The sequence below is a fragment of the Anopheles maculipalpis genome, chromosome X (genome assembly GCF_943734695.1).
Source record: "Anopheles maculipalpis chromosome X, idAnoMacuDA_375_x, whole genome shotgun sequence".
Classification (NCBI taxonomy): domain Eukaryota; kingdom Metazoa; phylum Arthropoda; class Insecta; order Diptera; family Culicidae; genus Anopheles; species Anopheles maculipalpis.
The window spans coordinates 11,222,648-11,248,183 of record NC_064870.1 but is presented as its reverse complement, the minus strand read 5'-3'; the positions used below and the strand labels follow the sequence as shown (position 1 = coordinate 11,248,183).

The 25,536-nt window shown below is 42.8% G+C and overlaps 2 protein-coding genes across 2 annotated transcripts in view; both read right to left on the bottom strand.

The window, feature by feature from the left end:
• LOC126561809 (neurobeachin) overlaps positions 1-25,536 on the bottom strand; it is a 289,107-nt gene that overhangs the window by 200,644 nt on the left and 62,927 nt on the right. The gene's annotated exons all lie outside the window — the stretch shown is intronic.
• Positions 2,434-12,087, bottom strand: LOC126567510 (phosphatidylinositol 4,5-bisphosphate 3-kinase catalytic subunit beta isoform). The gene is made up of 4 exons (XM_050223732.1): positions 11,824-12,087; positions 3,916-6,840; positions 3,667-3,786; positions 2,434-2,632 (listed from the first exon to the last, which is right to left on the bottom strand). The coding sequence occupies exons 1-4, from the start codon at positions 12,085-12,087 to the stop codon at positions 2,504-2,506; spliced, it is 3,438 nt and encodes a 1,145-aa protein (XP_050079689.1). The 3' UTR covers positions 2,434-2,503.

Sequence of the window (25,536 nt, the reverse complement as noted above, 5' to 3'; positions counted from 1 at the left end):
AACTGTGCCACCCCAGACACGCCGACTGTGACTGGTACATGTGGGATACCGGGTTCGTCGTCGTCACCGTGACCATATTATATTGCCCTACGATACACATATTTTTAATAAACCGTCAAAACTCGTACCTCGGGTTTCCTTGGTTCTGAATTATGTACATGCAGAAGGTGAACCGCACACATCTATCTCCTCATCCTGATCTGCTTCTACCACATCCAATGCCCCTATATGTTAACTCACATCGATTAAATTAATTACTAATCCAATGTGTGCAAATTTATGTCCTTTCTCTCTTTCTCTCTCTCTCCCGATTTTTAAATTTTCTTTTCGTAGCGTTTACGTGTTTTCAATAATCGTATACAGAGAAACTTAGCTTAGTAGCTTAAACGAACAATTTAAAATGCTTAGGATCTAGTTGAATTAAAATGTCTCTCTCTTTCTCTCTCTCTCTCTCTCACACACACACACACATATACACTCAAACGTACTATAGAATAAATAAAGCAAACTAGCTTTATACTTCAAAATATGGTATTTATTGGTTAAAGGGAATTCAAGCCGCGTGCGAACGACAGAAGGGGAAAAAAAATACAGGGAAATGCAAATGATAGCGTGCGGCGGGCTAACTTTAGCCAATATCGCAAGCGCTTATGAAATCCTCGACCACTGATATAAAACCCCTAATACTTTAGCGAATCAGTAAAAATCGACACAAAACCCTACCAAATAGTTACGGAAGTCGGTGCGATTGATATGGACAATGTATACCAGCCGGTTGAAAAGTTGAAAATGTAAACAAACTTCTTTACATTACTATTTAATGAAATTGCCTAGTTTCTGCGCGCGAAAAACCAAATGAAAATTATATTTTCATAGTGGATTTTTATAAACATAAAGTGCTTGGTTTTTAGCATCAACGAGGGAGATCTTTACCTATATAAAGATCTTCTGCAGACACGCACACACACTCTTAGAACACAAGAATTGTGATGCTATATGAGTTAAGGTTTTTTTCACCAAATGGCTTAATTATACATAGGTTTTCAATATTTTTATATTGTTTTCGTATTCCCGTCAAAATGAGTCGCAGTTAAGAAGCGTGAAATTTTTTTTCGTACGTATAGCATGGTAAGACTTCAACTACTTCGAAGATTAAACACACATACACACACAACTCACCGCCTTTACCAGCATGTTTGAAATTAAAGCAGAAGGTAAAACTGTTGCACAACCTTTTAGCAAACTTTCGACATTTTCCCTTTCCTTAGTGTGTCTTCTCGTTCGATTTAACTTAATTTTGGAAAACATTCCTTTGGATTTAATGAGTATTGCTGCCGCTGCTTCTTACTATACCGCGCGCACGTGGTTTTGCGTATATATGTGTGGTAGAGTTGTCCCAATCAGGCTAATATTGGCTCAATACCATCGTTAATTGATTCGAATTGGATTTTTACAAGGTAGAATGCATTACATAAACTAACTTTACGAAGGGGCCGGCCCGGCGGTTGAGGCAACAACGGCGCCGGTCTTCACACGGCAGAACCGCGAAGTTCAAATCCCATCCGGACCCGTTCGGACCCGTAGTTGAGGAGACTGACTATGCAACTACGTGGTTTATCAGAAAAACTAGTAAGCCAAAAAGAAGAAGACACTAACATGAATTAGTCCGATCAACGTTGCAACCAACGTGACTAAGCGTGTGTCGTTTATTGGATGTTGGAAAATATAGCGTACAAATTCTTCAGTTAATCGTTTCACTTCATTTGTCAGTGTTAAATTCAATTGTATATCGTTTCAGTTCGTCGGTGTCCGGGTTTTTTGGTCGTTTTGCCTATTCAACTCATATGCCCTCCGCACAAAAGCAATAAAAAAAACTCTTATAATTACTACAAACCCACCCGTCTTTCATACACTTTCATGTGCGTGTATGCGTACTCAGTCGGTCTTTAGTTTCATAGTTCCTGGTTGTAAGATTAATTGTACTGATTAGTACTATGTGTGTGTGTGTGTGTTGGGAGAGGGGAAAAATCTAAATTCACTAATAGGATAATTTGCAGTAACTTCAACTTAAATATACCATATTGTGACACACAAAATATAAATGGTTACAATCAAAATTCTGTATAAAATCAGAAAATGCCCTTAGGAAAAGGAAAATCAATCTGTTTTCCTTTAGTTTTGCTTCTTTTTGTCATTAGGGATGTATATACATTTACGGGTATATATTCGCTACATCGGACGCAGTACGCAGCTGATATATGAATACAACGTTAAGCAAGGTATACAATTCGAAACGAAAACCCACCACCATCGGACCCGAAAGGGAAACGGAAGATGAAGGATGTACCAGGATAACCTACAGCAACGGATCCGGAAAGTCTTACGCCTCTCTCACCATACATTCTCCCCCGCCCCATATGTACTAATAACTTTATACTACCACTTCTACACTTCCCACTACACACTACATCGTTTGATGGTTGCGCGCGGCATAGGACTGCTGTCACTGACGGTTGTTTTTGGAGAAGTTGTGCGACGCCCAGTTTAGAGATGTTTTCCACGAGTTAGCAAGCGCTTCGCTAAACTTGTGCATGAAATGTATGCGAGCTTCCTCATCGGTTTTGTCCAAAACCTAAAAAGTAGGTGAATGAGAAACATTGAATTTTTTGTATTGTTTTTGTAATGTATTAATTGGAGTGTCCCGGTCCTCTAAAAGGTTCAGGGCCACGAGAGCTGAGAAAACCATGATAACCTTCTCAAAACAGAGCTTGTGCTTTTTGTCAAACAATATTCTTATAACATATCTGTATGTGGCGCCTTAAAAATATTACAATAAATGTGCTAAAGTTGATATTTAAATTTTAAATTACCAAAGCCCTCGGGTACACATACGAAGCGTAAACTTTTTGACAGAATTTTTGATCCAGTTTTGAATTTACGCTTAACCCTATTTCAGCCAACCGGCTACAAGGGTGACCAAACCGATTTTAATTCCATTTTTCCGGAGTCTAGGAATCCGACTGACTTTAAAATTGTTTAATATGAGCAAATAGCAGCTATCTCTATATCTGTAAATTTTCTTGAATTTTTATGAATAGATTTAACCAGTTTTTCAAATTTGTTTCTTTTTTCTTTTACCCCTATTCCAAGCAACCGAGCTACCCGGGTAGCCAGCAACTTTGGAGGCTTCTAACATTTTCATACGCAATACAATGGCAGTGCTATACTCTAACGAAAATTAAATTAACTCTTGATATGCATACGACACCTCTACTCTTAGTCGTTTTCAAGAAATGCATATTCAAAGATGACATGTTTTTTCCTTAAAATTGAAAAATTATGTAAGTGCTTTGAACAATTTTTAAAATAATACGCCTTTTACTATGTACGCTATGAAACGATCACATGTTTAATGTGAAATTTCCAGAACTTTAATACCAGTAACTAAGGTGTTACAGGATATAGAATATTGCATTTATAGTGGATTACGTATAAGAAAAATATAAGCCTCCAAAGTTGCATGCTACCCGTAAAGCCCGAATGCCTGGAATATGGTTTTTCGTGTTGCCAGGGACAGGGTTAAGTTTACGCTGCGTGTACCGTGCATTAATCGAGTTTTTCTCAGCTCTCTTGGCCCCGAGCCTGAAAGAGAGCGCTCATACGTACCAGCGTTTCTCGAAGGTAGTTGAGATCCTTTTCCGACGACAGTTCCGGCAGCCCGGTAGAAATCATCATCGAGAAGAGCGACAGTATGAGACAACCGTGCTGGCGCAGTATAAGAAAAGCCTGTAAACGAGAACAATAAACATTAGCAAAAAGAAGATACAGGAAAAGAGAGCCGCAACATTCTCTCTCTCTCTCTCTCTCTCATACACACACACACACACACACACACACACACACACAAGTACATACTTTTTCGCAGAGTTTCTGAAATTGGCAGAACTCCTGTGCATCTCGATCCGTCCGCCCGTTGTTGATCACGTACACAAAGTCGTGCGTCAGCACAAACGGTACACGTTCCCGCCTGAAGCCAAATTTCTCCTTGAAGTGTCCCAGTATGTGCCCGAAATCGATGTGAAACAGCTGGCCCGTCTTCTTCACCATTATGTTATCCGAGTGGCGATCCGCAACGCCGAGCACGTACGTCGCGACACAGTACCCAGCACAGCTGAGCGTAAACTCCTGAATCGCTTTCGCCAGCAACTCGTCCGTACTGTTGTGCTCGCGCAACCACGCCAACAGTGAACCTTTCTTAAACGGGGACGTTGCCGAAAACATGCCCCGCTCCTTCTGTATGTTAGCGATCGTTTCCGCATTCAACACGACCTCGATCAGGCCGAGCTTGTGGTCGGTGCTGATGCAGCTGTACGGATTCATCCGGAAATCGTAGCCGTGGCTCTTCCAGATACGATCCATAATACGCAACATCTGCAGCGTGAGCATATCCTGCCGCAGATCGTCACCATTCTTGAAGATCATATGTATATCATCCCCATTCGGATCGCTGTTCTCGTACACTATCCACAGCGGGCGCATCTTCGAGTCCATCACCTTGCACCGCTCCGTACGGACACCTTTACATCGGAAGCTTGGATTTAGTGGACTGATCAGATCACTGGTCAAATGACCCTCCTTTGCCAGCTGCTCCATTAGCAACGCCCGGCCTTTCTCTTTGCTACCCTTCTTGACGTTATCGGAGCAGATTTGCAAATAGCGCAGACACTGCATCTGCTTCAACAGTACACCCACGTGTTCGGGACTTCCGAGCAGGTACGCTTCCAGTATCAAACCGAACCGAACCTGCACCGACGGTACCGACAGCTCCGACCGCAGATGCCAGAACAGATAGTGACCGATGTGCTGGTTGTGGAGGGCACGCTGCAGCAGGAAGTACACCAGATCACAGTTCAGGTAGGACTCGTGCTTCAGGGCCTGCACTAACTGCAACAGATACAGCAACAGCTCGTCATCCTCGATCGTCCGCAAACAGTCCACCGCGTACCGACGGACGTACCTGTCCGCGTACGCATAGTCCAGCAGTTCGAGGGCACGCTCGATCAGCAGCTTGGGCCACTCCTGCAGCAACGACACAATCTCAGACACTTCGTCCCGATTGTTCCACTCGACGCAGTACAGCAGACAGGGCAGACCCTGCGGCATCTGCAGCATGCAGTCACGCCGCTTCGCCCAAATTGCGTTACGATCCTGCTCGTGGATATCGTTCAACCGGTCGTTGTACATGTACGCCGACATGATCTTTTTGATGGAGCGCGTATCCTCCTTGCTCTCCCGATTGAGATGCTCGTTCCGGTGACTCATCTTGGCCGCGTGCGCCAACAGCTCTTCCTCGCCCGGGTACACGATAATGCGCCCTTCCGGTCCGTACGGTCCAAAACTTAACAGTACCGACACGACCATATTGTCCCGGTTCGGGTTCGGTTCGACCGTCCCGAGCGGATGCAATATGTCCTCCGACTGGGCGTCCTCTGCGTAGTCCCAGGTGTACAGTGTCACCAATTCTGACTTCAGCTGGTTCTTGTAGTCGTACACCATCGTGTTTACCCAGGCGATCGGATTGATCAAACCGTCCTTGGTACGGCGCGTCCGGATGCCCGTACTCTTGGCCGTACGCATGTTCTCGTACACTACCAGACAGAGTCGTGCCATACGCGGCACGTTGCTCACGTTAATGTCGAAGTAGATCGTTTCGTTCCACATCGCAACGCCACCATTTACGGTGACGGTACGTGTTCGAGCTGTCTTGCAGAGTGATTTGCCGCCATGAAAGAGCCCCAACTGCACACCCAGCTCCTTGTCGGATTCAACATTTAGGCCACGGATCTCGTGTACCGTACACTGTAGTTTCGCATCCACCTCCCAGCTGGTGACGTACTTGACCTTGCGCAGTGTGTGTGACTGCTGTGACTGGCTGCCGCTGCTAAACATACTGCTCCCGGTACTTGCAATACTGCTATTATGCTTGCCACTACTACCGACCGACACGAGCGACACAGTCGACACCGAATTTGACGTCGACACCAGCGACGAGGACGTAGTGTTCGTGGTAGCAGTCGTACTCGACCATTGCGTAAAATCATCCCGAGCGTCGTAGATGTCACTCTTGAACACCTCCACCGTACGTACCAAGCGCGGCACAAACGTGGGCGTTTCGTCACGCGACAAACAATCCTGCACGTACTGGAAGCTGATCATCGGATGCGCCCCATAGATGTACTCTTCCCGTCCGCACACCTTCAGTATGAAGTCGCCACTGTTGTCCATACGGGCCTTCAACGAGATTCGCTTCTTCTCGAGTATCCGGTTCAGTACCTCATCCGGTGTTGCCCGGCACGGTACCTTCACCGTAACCTGCATATCCGTACTGATCGCCACCACACAGAAGTGGGCATCCCCGTTCGCCAGCCGTCGACTGAGCGGCTCTGGCACGTGTGCACCACTCACCAACTTCGCCGGATACTGGTACGCGATACGCTCCATGCGCGTCATTACCGCCCGTCGGCTGCCGATCTCTTCGCTCAGCATCGTCATCTTCGCGCGGAAATCGTTCACCTCCGGGTTGACGAGCGTCTTTACCGGTAGCTTGCTGTCGAGCAGGATGCTAATGTTCTCCATCAGCTTCGTATCTTCCGACACGTTGCTCCGCTCGACGAAGCGCAGTATGCCGAGGGCGGGCTGGACGTCCATCAGCCGCGTTGCCTCATTCTCGTGCGTAGTGTTACAGTTGGTTCTGCCTGACGACAGCGTGCTAAAGCAGTACTTGTTCTTGTCACCCAGATGACAGTACAACGGGTAGCGTTCGGCTTCCTCCCAAACATCCTGGAAAATGGCAAATTACCCGAAATTGAAGGAAGAGTGTATCATATGATCAGTAGCATGTAACAGGTGGGTAGATACAGGGTTTAAATCGATATAATGGAACTATTGAATCACTCAGGCGAGCTTTTCAAATCGAGAATAGAAAATTGGAAGCTGCTTATGCAAACTATACAATCATATTATGGAATGTCGTATTCAGTTAGCGGCAATTTGCAACTCGAATGTGGAACTTTGCCGTTTGCTCTGAGTTTTCTGTAGAGCATATGTAAAACCTGGCGAAATAAAAAAAATCAATAGTATGTTTACAGCAACCCGCCGTATCATTGAGCGAATTGTGTCACAAAAGTTATTTGTAAAAGTAGTTCAATCAATTATAAGTAAATAAAAAAAATATAGTTTTATTTACCGCTTCTTAAAAGCAAAAGTGATAGAGAAGGGCGGCTTGGTCTTATTGCTAGCTAGTTAAAAGTTGAGCTTTGCCTTAAAATAAGTGTTTACTTATTAGAATCTAAAGGAGGTTTGATACTATTGACCCGAATAAAAGGTGAATTAGAGTCTAAATCAGTATGCTTTCTTATTTCGCCCATTAAAGTCACAATTGTTGGAACGAGAGGATAGTCGATTTTAATTAGGGGATGATTTGAGTTGGGGTAAAATGCGCCGATGCACAGTAAAAACGCGAGAAATGCCAAACCCACACCAGCTGTAACAACCCCGAAGTTGTAGTCCTGGTGCATAGAATGCGGCACAGCAAACTTTTGTCAGTTTTAGTCAAGCCGGAAAACACACGTGTATGAATTTGATAGCTATCAGTGGAATAGGTGATATGTTACAGTGTTTTGAGTGGAGAAACTGTTGATATAGTGGGGGGAAAAACAGATTTGGTGGGCTGATCCATCCATCATTGATTTTTGATGGGTAAAAACACTGTTAAAACTAAACAATGGCTTGATGGCAAGTGTTACGCGAACTCTGCACGATCACCTACAAGCATTTAGTATTTGTTTTGTGAGTTTAAGGCGTGCCGTATCTACGCAGCCGCTGCAAAACAATCGTGGATGCCCGAAAGAGATCGTGTCGCCAGAAAATGTTTTTTAAAAATCCATAAAATGATTCCGTATAATCGTAAAACAACACTGTATAAGTTAACAGAAGCTCTTGCGCTATTTAAGGATCTTTTATATCTTTTGAGTGGCGCGTGAGCTCACCATCGAGCAAAAAACAATAACGACAGTGGTTTGAAACTTTTAAACTACGAGAATGCCGAATTTTTGTGTCAATATCTGACGATGGACTGAACCAACAAGGAACAAACTATTTCCTATTCACAAACAGGAAAGGAATGCTCTGGCTTAATATCCAATTGAGCTTCAATGGTGAATTTGACGTTAGAAACAGAGGTCTATTTTGAGGCCTAATGACATATTATATTTTTAAAATGGCTCCGAAAAGATAATGAATAAAATCATTTCATGTTTCAAAGAGATAACTAAAAAGGGGCCACGAATAGGATTTGTGCATTTTTGCAGTGTTTGATCAATTGAAGTTATATGGCTCAACAACAGAAAGTGAGATTACTAGAAGAACTTAAAGTTCCAAAATTAAAAGACGTGTTCTTAGAGCGGATCTCAAAGAAGTAGGAGAGATCCGGTGGTAGTACCTCGGAAGCAGAGGACCAGGATTGATTGAATAATGTTTGATTCGTTGATTGGAGGTATTGAAGGTTGATAGTTGATTGAGTTTGATTTGATCTGTAGTTTCGGATATTGAAGATTGATAGTTGATGGATGGACGACACTAGCAGCTTACGCGGCTTATGCATATAAATCATATGCAAACCCGAAGCATGCACATTGATTGGTACCGTTGTCGCGATTGTTTATGTACTGTCCTTAAACTTCAAAAGCAGAAAATATTTTTAAAAAACCTCAAGAATTCAAATAAAGTGACGAGTTCTAGATAGATTAAGAACTTTGGAATACAGCCTGTAGATCAATCAGGCTAAAGAAGGACTTTGGATTGGAAGGATGTAGTAGAAAATAGTTGTTCGATATGTGCAAAAATTTTGAACTTTCAACTTTTTTGATTAGAACTTCTCATTAGCAATAATCTAAGGACATATCAGCACAAATTATCGTTCATTCATATAGCTAGAGTGCGCCAGCTTATTTGAAAGTAATATTAGTACAGTTGTACAAGACGCTAAACGATCACGGTGCAGACATGAGATAACATCTTCATCTAATATCGAAGATTGATCACCAGAATTACTATTCTGGTGATCTAATGGTACTAAGCATCTGTTGCTAAGAACATTAAGTTTTTTCCACATATTCCACAATTCAACGAGCAAATTTTGATCACCTCGATCACACATCAAGATCACACACTTTAATTCTTTATCTTATTCATCTTCAGTAAACACAGAACAGAAATTACAAACACACCCTTAGCGAACGGATTCTTTTGAACAATTTCCTAAACTTTGACTTCCACTTCTGCGTGTTAATACGGCTCTGTATCCACGTAAAGCACATTTTATGCACAGGAATACGGCACACGTCCACCACGGTTCACCGATGGCACACGATTGAGTGAAAAAGTTCCACTGGGTCCTGCTGGATGCTGCCTCTGCTGCTACTTTTACATTTTTCCCGGCCGCTAGCTTCCGTCAGTAAACATAACAACGACGGGTGTTCCACAGCATCTTGGCGCATAACAGAACGATGCGCATGCATATCAAACTTGGCACGAATGAGCAACGTTCGCGACCTGCAGCAGAGACACGATATTCTTGCTCTCCGTTCTCTGTTCTGCTACCGAGTAAATTTCCACCAAGTGACTGCAGGGAATCTTCCGATAGGCGAGATATGGAAGAGGGTGCGCAATAAGGAAAGTGACCGATGGCGACTGTAGCAGAGGCGTCCTATTCTGGACAATGCAAAATTTAATTTGATCGGTCGTTAAAATGTAAGCGAACTATAATTGTTGATGCAATAAATTCTTCCGCAGTGCGATCTGGGTGTGGAGAAAGTACAACGGTGAGCGACCATCAAGACGCTAGGGCTTGACCAAAACAAATCCTCTGTAAAATATTTTGTACATGAATTATTGCATTAAACAATTTGAAAGGCTGCACTTCACCGATGCAGTAGTGTTCTAATATGAGTCTGTTTTCTTGTATATCTATCTATTCTACACGGGACAAAGACATGTCAAACATGGGAAACTCGCGAATGATTACTTGTCTGCTGGCTGTAAAACAAAAAGGATTTCTTTACGATTTTATATGCATCATAAATGTCAGGGTTTGTTGTACCAATAGATGTGCTATAATGTGCTAGAATCTCAAGGATTCTCCACCGTGCTCTAAAACTGGACAAATTTTCTCTTCGATGTTTGGCCCTCACTATGACCACAATTGATAGGGAGACCTCACCTACCATCTACAAACAGACATAATCCAGCATGTCAGAGAGCCTAAAACGAACAACGTTTGACATCTCTGCCGTGATGCTCTAGCAAACGACCAAACTGTTAACAAACCAATCGTCTACAGCTTCCTTCAATCTTCCCGAAAGCGTTATCCTCATTACAAGGAACATAGACTCAACAAAAAAAAAAGAGACCCTTCAAGAATTCTCGTAACTCTAGCGAACGAATCAAAACAACAAATGCATAGGAAAATTAAAGGCTAATTGGAAGTAACGATACGCCCCGAAGGAAACATCCTAACAACTGAGATAGTAGCATCGGAACATTCCGACCAATGATGTACATTTCTACTTGATGGTTTTCAACAGTCGATTTCGCTTACTGCGCTTCTAAACACAATTAATTTTGTCATGGAGAGCGTTTTTGTTTTTTTTTTTTTGTAATCAATCATTCAACACGGGTTGTAAACGCAATTAAGATGCGACGTACATCACAAAGAACTGCGAAAGTAGGTTTGATTCGCTTCGCAATAATATATCCGTCCGCCTCAGTGGACAACAGGTTCTTGTGCCATCAACACGTTCACCAGTAAAGGTATTTCATCATTAAGGCACTCATGATTTCCTTCTTTTCTCTACTTTCTATACGCTGCGATGGCAATATCGAGTTTAGTTTGATTAATAGGAAATTTAGAAGAAAATTCTTTCTCCGAAGCGAATGTTTTGAGAAAGTATTGCCTTTCGAATGCTATTAACGTATTGCTGCATGGTTCATAGTCCTTTAGTCGTACGCTAAAGCTGATAGCATTAATTGCCGATCAAAGCAAAACCTTGAAATGTAACCAATTCGACGGCATGGACAAAAAAAAACTTATCTTAGGCTTCTTAGGATCTCTAAAATATGTGACGTCGAACGACACGAACGACACCAACATCGATTCTAGTCAAATAAATCGTTTTCTGGTTCTTTACACACACACGCACACACACTCACACACACAAAACGATAAGAACATTTTCAGGTCCACCTGAAATAATGAAGTCCAATTCCTAAACTGATATACTAAACCATTCGTCGAAAATTGGTCTCTTAGCGTATACTACGGACCAAATTCATATGTTCAAATCTCTACCAGGGCATCAAAAATCCAATCTAGTTACGCTCCTTTTCGTCGTATAATCCTAACCAATCCGTCCACAAACAGATGCCCGCAATTTGCTGAATGATGTCAGCTATGTGCAAGTACGATTGGATAGTTTTTCGTGATCGTAAAGTTCCCACCAACAGTTCCGCATAGTGCGCTGGCGACAACGCCAGAAGGGGACATCGCTAATAATATATTCGCAAATTGGTTGCAGTAATACTACCGAATAGCATCAGCGCACTTGACTCGCCTGCACGTTGTTTCGCATTCGTTCACCAACAATTTGCGAAACCTCGTGTAAAAGGACCAATAAAAAACTTGTTCGCAGCACACACGTGCGTTTTTCGTTGGCATATTCAAATATAAATAAATAACCCCGTTTTTCGGTTCTCCGTTCTACGTACCGTTTTAAGCTCCTCCAGCGTGATGTGGATGGGTATGCACATCGTGATCATCACCCCGTTCGGCATCAGGAAATGCAGCTCGGTCAACTCGTCCGGATTCTTCCAAAACTCGTAGTCAAACAATGGCCGCTGCTGGTGTGATTGCTGCTGCTGCTGCTGCTGGAGATAGATCCGATGTGGCGCTTGCCAGTTGGGATCGTTCCCCGGTACGGTCGTGTGTGCGGTACGCTTCATGGCGGTTGTATCGTTTGACTCTTGCTTCATGCTACTACCACACACGTTCGCGCTCTAAACTTTGCTCCTCCGTTCTTTTAACACCCTGTCCGTGGTTTACGGAGTCGTTGGAGGTTGAGAGTTTCTCAGGGAGCGAGTTATATTTGCGAATACTCAAATATTCCTCGACTTATGACTTTCGCCACTAATGGAATGGTTCACTACTCGATGCGGGGCTTATGACTTTCGTCCAAATGTGTACAATTTTTTGTTGTGTTTTTGTTTTTGTTTAAACTTGTGATTGTACAAGTGTTTTGTGTGAATTGTCTCACCCAAGATGCACGATAAACACTAAAACGCTGAACATTTTCGTTTTTTCTTCCTCCATAGGCTACTATATGGACACAACTATTTCCATAGCCTACTTTTGTAGCACACTCAACGTAACATGCGCGTGTTCACAGTATTTTCTTACACACATTCACTCATAATTTGCTTGTACGCAATATTGCACTTGGTTTGTTGGATGGCTCGATGGCCCCGCGTATTTTTGCTCGTAGTTTTTGGCCCACGGTAAATGATGTCCTCACAGTTTCTTCCTGTCGACTGGTGCGAATTTTACAGTTTTTCCAACCAGTGAAGCGACACGCGGCTGCTAGACGCGCACCAAGTTTTGCCTTTACTATTTACCTTGTCTTAGATGCACTAAACGAGTACTATTTTACAATTGTTTTCATATCCTGCTCAGCAAAGCGAGCACACTTCATCGGCTCGCAGTAGCTTGCTCAATGATTGTTGAACGCAGCACTTTCCCAGGTCTCAGGCAACTTGTGCTGTGTTTCCGGTAAGCCCTTTGATGCGTTTCTGTACAGGAAAAACGATACCGATCTGACAGGGATGAACACTTTCGATCGTTGGTGGCCCCCACCGTCGTTGAGCAGTCGTATACTTGTATGTGTTTGGATTGCACTTTCTCGCAGACGTTCTACCAGCTGGATTCATATGGTCTAAAATTGCAAAGAAGGAGCAATAAAGTTAGAGTTAAATAAACAGTTGTGAGTGTTTTGCAAAAAAAAAAAAAAACAAAAACATGCTAGAACGAGTTGGTGCCAAGATTTTATTACTCATAGACGCAGTGAAACAGCATTCTCCCCTGCTGTGTACTTCGAACCGCGGAACAGGGTGCCGCGGGTGAATCATTTTTAGCTCTTGCAAACATGCATCCCAGGTTTCCCCACGTTAGATTCGATTGCGAAAAAGGTTGTTCAATTTTGTATTATTAAACCAAATACAAAACAGACAATAAAAGCATATACCTGGTTCTCTTTGTGTGCAATTGTGTGATTAAATGAGTGAATTTTTATTTCTTCCTTTTCTTACTTACTTTACTACAATATGCCTCGTCTTTCTTTGCCGCTGGTTCTATAAATTCCAATGTTTAGCCAAAAAAAGAACCACACAACAGAGCTCTGGGTCGAAGGTTCCACAAAGCAAAAAGGAAGACATCATCCACACTGAACGGCCACAAGCGACGAACCTGACCCGACGACACAAACGCCTATGTCCGACTGCAACACTAATCAATTTTCGCGTGCAAAATCACTCGCGTGCAATAAACGTTATAGGCATGGTATGACGGAGTAGCCATTCTCCGGTGACGAGTGAATGTCGCACTCGGTTCCATATGCAGATGACGTGTTCGACGACGTGCCTATCTTCTCTAGCGGGAGACGAACAAAAACATAAACCGGCGTATGATATGCTAGGGATGAGGCAATGCTCCCGCGGAGTAAAATCGACGATGCACATTTCCTCGTCGCTGACGCTTCCAAGAGGTTGGTACGAATACAACAGGGACGGACAGGTTTGCTCCTGTAACGAACCGACTCGGAAATAACTTTACGACTAAAGCTGGAATCGCAAAAGATTTAACAAATTTTAACCGTCGTTAGCAGTTCATTTTGGTTAAAATGAATTCATCTAGTATTCATTTCTGTTAAAATGAACGATGGTTCAAACGGCACACGACTAGTCGTGAACGCACATGTCAAAACACGTACAAACATAACGAACAGTGGTATAAAGGACGACTAATTTGTATCGCCTACCCCTTTTGGCGATCGTTTTATTTAGCAACGTCTCAGAATCTGCAGTTAAATTTTCCGAATAAAAGGATTTAATAAACTTCAATCGACTGTTACATCGACATTGTACGAAGAATATTGCAGTCGATGTGTTTTGCACTTTTTGGCATAAAAACCGTGCATTTCAAGCTTTTTTTAAAATAGTTTCTGTCATATCTAAGATTTTTCACACGAATCACTCCAGTGTCTTTATGCCTGGTTTTGTCGTTAATATGTGTACTTTTTCATTACTTTATCCAACCACAGTAGCGGTCGTGGTCGAATCTCGTGGAATCGATCAGCACATTTCAATTGTTAGATGGTTCTTAAAGGATCGTCTTGCTTTCTATTATAGAGGTCGAAGTTTAATCCAACTCAAACAATTTTTTCTTTACATCCTCGTCATCGATGCTCTATGCTTGTGTTTCGGTAGGAGGTGGTATGATTTACTAGACCAATATCTTAACACACCTTTGTTATTTGAAAACTAGATATATTTCTTCTACCAAAAGTAGCTTTAAGTAAGCTTCGCAAGAAGATTTTTTTTGTACATCTTCTCTCACTTAAAATCACAAACAGAAAGAGGATCGAATTGTTTTGTGTCTTAAAAATTCTTTAATTTTCATTCTAACTACGATGACATACGCTACAATTTGTTGCCAAATCTACAACCACGTCGTTTTTTCCTTCAGCAAGAGCGGTGATATATTAATTTTGCTTCCTAATTTTGAAGAGTGAATTGTTTTGTGTTCCCTTTCGAAGAACACAAACACAATTTGAAAAGTACAGCGATAAAATAACGAGATATATATGCATTAAACGGTTGCGAATTTGCTTGAAGTTAACGACTGTGTTTCATTTAACCAGGGTTATTAAAAAGTTAATTTTAAATTTGATCAAATAATTAACGTTCGCGATTCCAGCTAAATGATTAATTTTATGATGCTCATTTTCGTTTTCAAACTGCCAGATTCTGACGTCACTTGAAAATCACAAAACAATAATCACACATGATTGAGCTGTCTCGAAAATGCACATTTACTGTACACCGGTTCAAACCAGCCTTAAAAGCAGAAACATAATTATTTATCGGTGTTTCAAAATCTAAATAAGCTTCGCATAAACTTAAGAACCATTTTATCAATCAGATCAGACTTCACAGACACAGTCGCTATCCAACCTTCAAGGTGAGCAGACGTATAAGTTCGAGCCGCCGAAACAGTGAAGAGATAGTGCAACCATCCTACTCAGAGCGCACCCAAGATGGGTCACCGCTCCCAAAAAAATATAATCGGAGGATACTGCCAAACATAGTGCAAGCACGTGCTGCTAACCCGTTCGCACCTTTGTAATCGCTAGGTGATAACGAGATGGATACAACACACACACACAGTTCCCAAACCGTCCGGTACCGTTAAATCGGATCACGCACCACCACTAATAACGGTAGCCAGCTCAAACGTACTGGATATCCACAAAAAGGTCATGGCAGCCGGGGTCATGCGTTACACAACGGCATACACGTACAAAGGTATCGTAGAACGCACTACAAATACGGAAGATTTTAAAGGTGTTTGCAAAAAAAAAACTAAAATCAACCAACACGGAGTTCCACTCCTGCCAGTTATATGAGGACAAAACGACAAAAATAGTCGCAAATGAACTTATCGACATGCCGATCGAAGAACTGAAAGTTATCCTAAAACTGGAGAAAATCAACCCGACAGCAATAAAACAATGCCAAACAAGAAAAAGGGGCAGCAGGCTTTTTATCTGTTACACTTCCCGAAGGGTTCAGTGGACATTAAAACGCTTCAATCCATCAAGTCACTTAACCATCAAATGGTAACGTGGCCACGTAAAAACTGCCAGAAGTTTGGACATGGTGCAGAGAACTGCTTCAGTGCACTCGCAACAACAGATTGGAAATAATCGCAAACCGAGGACTCAAAACGCCGTAATGTTCTCAACGCATCAAGCTACTCAGCAGGTACAGTTATCTAACAGTGAATTCCCAACACTTCCCGTGCCCCAACCTCATTCCCTAACACTCACACTAACCCGTACCGACCAAATGGTCCGACACCTATATCATATGCCGAGGCAGCAAATGGTAATGAACTCTTCAACACAGAAGAACTAGTCCAGATCATATCTGACACATTTCACAGGCTTCGTGGATGTAAAAGTAAAGAGGACCAAATCAAGGCTTTCTTTACGATAGTTCAAAACAGTTGCTGCAGTGACAGAAACTTTTCTTAAAAATTATCAAAACTTTAATATTGCAAATTATTCTACATACCTTCTTGATAGAACATCTGACGCTGAAGGGGGCATCTTATTATTAATCTTAAAAAATCAAACATTCACTACTACCGGCTTTTAAGCTAAAAACTATAGAAGCTATTGGTATTCAAATACACTCCAATCGATCTCCAATTTCATTCGTCGCAGCGTATCATGCATAAATTTAAAAACGATATTAAAATTTTAACACGAATAAAGAAAAAAAATCTTCATCTGTGGAGACTTTAATGCTCGCCATAGACTGTGGAATTGTGTATGTAATAATCAAGCCGGAAAACCTTATTTGATGAATTACAAATAGGTCATTTTTCCATATATCATCCTGATATATATTGACGACACGCACCTGACTAATGTTTCCAAAAGACAAATTTTTGATTACAAAAATGCCAACTGGTTTCTGTTCAGATCTCAACTTAAGAATCTTTTGAACCATAACGAAATTAACCTTCAGATCACACAGCCTTCGTCAATTGACAACATAATAAATAAACTTACAACTCTTGTAAATCCAGCACATAATGAGGCCGTTCGTCTCTCCACCGACGGGAGACTACAACATTTTCATGCCACAACCAATTATCTCCTTAATCATGTTAAGAAACATGTACAGGAAAAAAAACGGCAAAGATACAGAACATAATACAGAATACAGATAAAGAACATAAATTTCAAAAACACTTACTTTGCCCTTAAGCAAGAAATCGATACCAGGTCCAAAAATCTTGAATCATTTAACCCACATCACAACAGCAACAGCAAATTTTGGAAGTTCGTCAAAATCATTAAAAAAAAAACCAATCCAAAAGTGAACATAACAACATCACACTCTTGACTTCAACAGAAAAAAGTGAAGCTATAAAAACACATTTCCAAAATGCTCACTGTGCCATCCGAAACCGTGCAAGCCCTATAGGACATAGGGTAGCTGCAACTGTTGCAACGTTCTTTCACTCAAACCCCACCCCAGGATTAATTGCTACTGATTTGAACAAACCTAAGAATATACTGAAAATCATAAAAGCAACTAAAACTAAATCCACTTCAGGACTAGACAGTATAAATTATCAAACCATAAAGCAGCTTCCTATAACCGTCATAATCTATATTTCCTTTATTTTCAACGGGTGCTTGAAACTAGGATATTTTCTAAACAGATGGAAACAAGCTAAGGTTGTTCCCATAACAAAAATTGGTAAAAATTTGAGACAACCTTGTAACTACAGACCAATAAGCCTATCCAATTGCCTCAGCAAAATATTTGAAAAAGTTATCGCCCTGAAATTGAGAGCACACTCTGAAATATTTAGCATTATTCCAAATTCTCAAATTGGTTTTCAACCCGGACTCTTAACAGCACACCAATTACATCGACTCAAAAACGATACAATCCACAATCGGCACTTGAATAAATCCACTGGACTAATATTATTAGATATAGAAAAAGCTTTTTAAACTATTTGGCATGACGCTCTAATCTTCAATTTAATTGGCACATTTAGCAAATGTGCACCATGGGCACCTTTAGCAAACCGTTGAAATCAATCATCAAAACAGTAAACCATTCGTTAGTCACCTACCAGAAATATTGCTCCAAATGGAAATTGGAAAAATCAACCCTAACAAATCCGAAGCCATTTTTTTCACTCGTTTCACAAGCAGACGTAAGCTACCCAATACAAACCTACAACTGAATGGAGTAACAATACCATGGCGGACCGAAGTCAAGTACTTAGGCATGACCATACATAACAGACTCACCCTCAAACCGCACATAGAAAATCTCATTATCAAATCATCCCCAGTTTGGCACTCCTGCGCTAAAACCCAAAAAGAAAAAGTGCAAAGAATCCAAAATAAATTTTTAAAGACTTCCTTAAATGTCCTCCTCCCTCTTGTGTAGAACTAGTTAAACTCACAGAATTTGCAATATTGAAACTATTGCAGAAACAGAAACAAAAACAGACAAAATGTTGGACCATGTTCAATGGATGGAAAAAAAATCTGCTATGAACAAAAGAGACTGCGGAAAATTGATCACGAATTTGAAACAGAGTCTGTACAGGTATTTTAAACAGCTATGATATTGATTCCGGAGATCGTAGGAATTTCAAAAGGAATCTGTTGAGGTATAGGAGGGATTTTGGAGTTAGTTCCGGCATTGGTTTTAGCCAAGCCCTGGCCACCCAGCACCAGTAGCTTTTAGTGTCTCGCACCTTAACATCAAAGGAAAAAAGGCCAGAGCGGTCTGAGAAAACTCGTGATATCCTTTTGATCGTGAGTCTTAATAATTTGTCCTTCTTAGCAGGTAAATTTTTTTTTGGCATAAACTGTCTTCGAAGAATCTTTTTTCCAATCATTTGTGTAGCGGTTCCAGATGGAGAAGCAACGGGATCTCTCGCTAAATCTTCAAAAAACCTAAAAAATATGTAAAAATTAGTAAGACACTTTCATTCCTAAACGAGATTTAATCAAAATCCAAAAGAAAAAACAACAGACCACACAAAGGAGTTTTCCTTTAGAAAGTGTTAAATTTAATCATAGAAATGAAAGGTATTCCGATTCCTACACATCGTCTTGACTATAGTCGCTGGTATAGAACGATCTGTGCAGTATACACTTGCTGCTCCATTTTTTCTTCTGCAAAGCCCATACTTTCACGCCTTCACTTCTCATATTCTGAGACGCACTTCAAAAAGGCCGTATGTCTTCCGAGCGCCGGTGTCAAATGCAAGTGTTTCCGGAGTTGGCTTGAGCACTGACACCAACCGAGAAGCACATGTTGCCACACATGCGCAAATCGAATATTTGGTCGTATGCTCAGCTAGGGCAAGTAGCAAGCAATAACTACACATCGTTTGAAGCTCTAGCCGGTCTTTATTCCTGTGTCTAATTTAGTTTTGACTCATCAACGAATCACAAATACTTTACATTAGAGGAATGGCAAATTTGCAAATCCTGCTGATGAAAAGCCCGACACATATACAAATCGAGCTGCCGTGGGTGTCATAAAACGTCGATCTCATCATCATCCCAAACCGGGAATATTCATCATCATCCACAACCGCAAATGTTCCGTAGCATGGGGAACAACCACGCGGTGGTCGCCTAGCTGTTTATATTCTTGTGGCCCTTACGCGCTATCGATCCGTGCCGGTCACGGAGTTCGTCCCTCCCAGATCAAGATTTACGATCGCAGCACAACAAACAACAAAACATCTCTGGAACCGCTCTCTTCTGGATTGCGGTTCGTGTCGGTGTACCATCCGCGGTCAGTGAACGGTCGCTGCTGCTGTTGTATCGTTTTGGTTTGCCGCCGAAAACAAGTGGATGTTTTGAAAATACTAAAAATGAAAAACAATCATTAAAAACTCCCTTATTTTTGTTGTTGTTGCTCAATGGCACCCCCCAAAAAAGATTGAGGAATATTGCGATATCTGCACGTCTTAACTCTATCATTCTTGGAGCGATCTCGTGTGACTGTGTAGCCTCTCTTGTTACCGATCCAGTTGGCAAAGGAGCGATGCTTGGTCGGGTCAAAACACGTGCATCTTCTTCCCAAGATGAGTCAAGTAGTCCCCCACGCGCCTTCACCAACACCGAATAGCCGGAGCCATGTTCCCTTGGACATTTTTTATGGTTTTGTGTTTTGCGCTTCGCCTTCAGCAATGGTTCCCTTTGTCCGGCCGGACCTCCGCGAACATGGGGGTGCTTTCAAAGGGAAGGCGTTCGCGCATAGCAATAATTTTACGACCGCATCGTTGCCATCGTAGCACATTTCAACTTCGCTTGCACAGACCGGAGAGGTTGAAGCTGGAGGAAGACTCCAAAGGGAAAGTCCTTGATTTCAGTCACAGAAAACGGGAATCATCATGTTTTACGACAGAATTGATTCGACTTTGTGATCGCAAAAAAAAAAATCCCAAGATGCTGGAGAACCCAGACCGAGCATCAAATAACACTGCGTACTTGGGGTATTTTGACATCCTGTGAGTTTTGAAATCGTGAACCTTATCATATGCACAGCTTCTATCTCTAGCTTTTCTTGACAAAACTCATCGCATCTGTTCTATCCAGCACAACCCTTTGAACGCGAACATGGTTTGCATTTTCTTGGATAGATTGTACGTGGATACATTTAAACACCTGCTGTATCGATAGCAAATTCTAGTTTTAAACTATTTCTCATCTGATGCATTCGCTTTTCTCTTAGACGAATTAAAAGTAACATCACTTGGAACAATAACGAACTGATTTTAACGGCTAATATTTGACATTCGTTAAAACACGGGAACGGAGCTGATCGTCTTGACATGACCTCAGTTTAGACAGTTGGTAACAGCTAGGCAACGCTAAATAACGCACGCATGATGTTGGACAATACTCACCAAAAACCATGCCATGCACTTAGGGATAAAAGTGATCGGAACACTGATCAGAACTATCCAACTTGAACACACACAACACAGGCTGAAGATCCCCTTCTATGTATAACCACCCGCAACCGATGGGCACAATCTTTAGACTGACGTTAGCGGAAAAATTTCTTCACGATCGCGAGCTGACCAGCTTGCCGGGAATAATAACTGCGGTGGAACGGTCCACCAGCATTGCAAAAAGGATTTTTGCCGAAGCGTAGTCCGTGGTGCGCCCGACACTAAAACAAAAATATAAATCAAAGTTTATGGTACCCTCGAGCAGATGACCATCACGAATCGAAAACAATTGACAACTAGGAGAACGAGAAACAGCAGAACATAACCTTTAAAGCAGATTGACAGTCCCGCCAGAAGCAGACAGGCAAAATTTGCAAACCAAAGCGTGGCCCGTCCCGGTCGGAGTGCGAGATTTGTTGTTATTTTTTTCCCCCTATTGTCCTTTTGTCCGTCGCTTCGGGTAGTTCGGGTAGTCAAAAAGAAACGATCGTTCACGGAACGGCATGTGTTGGCTTTTGTGGCCCAGGGTAACAAAAGAGACGGGGAAATGTTTTCAACGTGCCGGTCGGCTGGATTATGTTTTGCCCGATCGTTGCTTTGTACAGCTAGCGGCAACGCTGGTCTTCCCTCTGGTGCGCCTTGTCGGCGAACTTTCCCTCACAGGGTAAAACTTATTAAACGCTTAAAATTAAAACTGAAGCTTTTATCGTGGACAAAGGTCCAGGGAAACCTATATTAACAACTGGCGTTAAATATCCAAGCGTAAGGACAATTGATACGGGTGAAAAAGTGGTTAGCCTACATATTCGGCAGTTTGCTACCCCACCGTGCTAATTACCGTGATTGAAACAACTATAGTGTTTGGAAATTTTAACACGAACACGAAATTAAAAAAAAAGTATAATTATGTCCATTTTCTTGACAATACGGCATTGGACCGTCATAATCAATTGTAAATATGTCCATTTTCTTAAGCCTTGTGCCTACAAAATGTCAACAAGCCTTGGCGTCTTGACAACATAAAAATGCGAAGCTGGATGCGTTCCATCGTAATTTACAACGCTTGCAGTTAGCTCCATGCCATGGATAATATAAAGTGAAAGATCAAGTTTAAGACGATCGCTCGTCAAGAAGCCTGAAATGAATGAATGCACCATGCGAGAGAGAGAGAGAGAGAGAGAGAGAGAGAGAGAGAGAGAGAGACTTCTGCATCTATGCTAAAGGGAATTTTGCAATTAAATTAAAATAACTGTAATAAAAAAAACCGGTTTTTAGCCCATCCGTAAGACTCATACATACTCAAAGGCAAAGGAGCAAAACACGAGATTCCAATGTGGGGTCCTTAAGTTTAGTTCTTTTTTTCTGTGTCTGTGGCTTAACCCTCAGCAGATCTTGGGCCTTCCACCATACAGCAACGATTCTTTGGCATAACGACCTGCCCACACAGCGCAAAATAGCTTACTAAATTTGCTTAACATACCACGTAGTTGAATTTTCAAGTCCTCACACTACAGAGGAACGATGCCGGATGGGATTTGAACCCCGGTGGCACTGCCGTGTAAAGAGCGCCGCTGTCGCATCACCACCAGGCCCGCCCATGGCATACTAAACATACTGCTAACTACGTTGGACAGTCAGTCCTCAGTACCGGGTGGGGGTGGAATGATCCGGATGGGATCGCCGATCCGCTTCACTTCATTCAACCCCTCCTCATAGCTAGATCAGTCAGTCATAGTCCGCTCTCATAGCATGCGGAAACTAATCCGGAATGGGAAGTTAACCTCAGTGAGTCTCAAGAGTTATTTGAAGTACGTGTCTAATGCAATCGCTCCAAATCGTAAACCTTTTGTAAGTCGGTTATCTTTTGCTTACCCTTCCCGCGTAATTCCTGTCCTTTCCCAGTTATCCTAAAAAAAAGTGCACAATTCGTTCTAGCGTGTTTTTAGTAGGAAAAAAAAAGTAAAAAAAAGGAACATGCATGCTTACCCAATTGCACACTAATACCAGCTGTTTTATGCGTTGTGTAGGCATGGTTAGTGTTTTTTTTTTCTTTCGTCTCCGTCGTCTCCTTATCCTTAGTGGATGCCGTTCACTGTGTTCCGTTTTCTTCTGCATCGCGTCCTCTTCGGATGGTCAATCGGATGGGATGGAAGTAGACCGCTGGACCGTTGTGACCACCGCATGGTTGATACGTTGACTATCGCCCACACACACGCACACAAAACGGGTTGAGCATGTGTGGTATGGTGCGCGTGGTACATTCGAGGTAAGCGATTAGGGAGACGGCTTACTAGCCGTTCGATATTCGATTTGATTGCGATTTATGGGCGGTCGTATTTTGGTAGGGGTGGAAGTGGGGGAAGGGGAGGAGAAGCTTTCTTTCACTTTTCGGTTGATCGTGATAGATAGATGTGGCTTTTTTGCGAGTTGATCGTTGGCTGGAGATCGTTGTAGGACAGAGGAAAAGGTTTTAGCGGAGCGTGCACACAGCGTTGCGGGTTTTACTTTTTTTTGTTTGTTTTGCTTTTCACACACAAATACGCGCGCGCGCACACTCGTTTCCTTCAAAGTACTGTTAGCTGCCGGCAGCTTTGCGGGGAAGGGTGGGGAGGTTGGACTCGCTCGCTGCTTATACTGTCCGACGATCCATTGCTAGGAGCGGCCGTCCCGATGCCATCCCCACCGCACTACTGCACTTTGTCCGACGGTTGATTGGTGTAGTGTGGGCGACACACACGTATCGATACGGTCGCACACAGTCGCGCACACCCGGCAACAAGGACGATCCCCTGCACATATAAAAACAAACCACACCGCGAAATCACACTGCACCGAATGCGTGATACAACGGTACACAAACACACAAACACTTAAACACGAGGGGGTAGCTTTTCTTTTTCTTTATGAAGTGCGTGTACGGGGGAGTAGGGCTGTATATGGTGTTGCGCACTGGTCAAACACCGATCAATCGGTGTCGGTGGGTTTTTTTGTTTTTGTTTTGGGAACTTTGCCCGGTAGCGTTTAGTGGGTTGTCCCTTGCGGTGTTCACTTTTTATCCATGTTTGGAGCCTTCGGACACAGCAAATTCCGCGATACAACGAAAACGCGGCGGAATGCACGCGGAGTGCGCCGTGATTGTTTTTGTTGTGTCTGGATGCGCTTGTGTGTGTGTGTATACAGTGTCGTCGCTCGAAGCGCGGCGAAACCGTTTATAGAGCCGGATCGAACGTTCCGCTCAAGACGTCGATTTCCTGTTTGTTCGTAATTATTGTTTTTAATGCTTTTGCATCGGATTTTTTGTGTTTTTTTGTGTATGTTACTTTTTCCCCACATAGGATTCGCTCCACCTGTATATATGTGTGGGTGTGTGTGTCTATACACAATGACACACGGTAGATACGAACTTTGATGCGTGTGTGTTTTATTTTTGTTTTACTTTCCTTCCACTGCATCACATGTTGTCTTCTGCGTCTTTACGTCACGGTGTGTGAGTGTGTGTGCGTGCGTGCGTTTTTTTTACTTTCCCCGTTCTCTACGCATTTTTTTTTTTACTGCTCTGTTGCACGTATTTTGCCGTACACACGCACACACACAGTCTCAAAGAGACGACGGCATCTCACCATCCCTGCGCCATCGCTACCCCTGCACGCCTTCGTAGTGTGTGACGCATTCTCCACGTTGCTACAGCAACCATCGATCCCCGCCCATCCGCTGCTTCGTCTTACGGTGGTCAGCCTTTCTTGTTACCAAAACGGGATGCTGAATAATGACCCTGCTGGGCCACGGGGGATGTTGTTTGTTCGGGTTCCACACACAAGAATCTTCCCGTAAATCGCGGCGCCACATACACACACACACGCGCTGCTACCCCGGTTCGTATCACTGCGGCTGGTTCTGTCTCACGGTTTGTTATGGAAGGATGGAGCGCCGAATAGAGTAGGCTGTTTTTTTTGTATCTTTCCCCACGACACTGGATCTCGGCTGGGGATGCACGCCCTTGGCAAACACACACACACACACACACACACGGTTCGAAAACTAGCAGAAAGGATAATTCGAAGGTGCGTCTCGTGTTGGTCAAAGCAGTTTCCCTACAAGACCACCACAACACCACACACACAACTGCTGCTAGCCCTTTCGCGTTTGCCCTCGTGAGATGCTGCGCTACTGCTGCCGTCCACGGAACACACCAGCGCACCGAGTTTTGCTTCAGTTTTTCCGCAGTCTGCAGAGCCGCTTTCCTGCCTTTCGGTGCTGTTGTTAATGTGTGTGTGTGTCTGCTTTTCTTTCCTTTCCACCACAAAAACAACGTGCAACTATAGCGCGCGGGGAGAGTTGGTGGGATGTGGGTGGAACCAAAAAAAAACACGACAAACACGGCCGCGACCGATGACGATGATTTCGACGGCAGAATCACACCCTTCCTTCACCTCACCACACTACCGAGAGAGGGCGAAAAACTACCCTCTTCCAGAGGAACAAGGCAAAACCAAAAAGGGTTTTTGACAGAGCATCATCGCGGTAGCTTTTTCGCTTCTAACTTTTCGCCCCGGCTTGGGTTGAAATATACACACACACACATACATGTCTTTACATAGGAGAGGCCAGATGTTTCATCAATTCGCCCGGTGCTC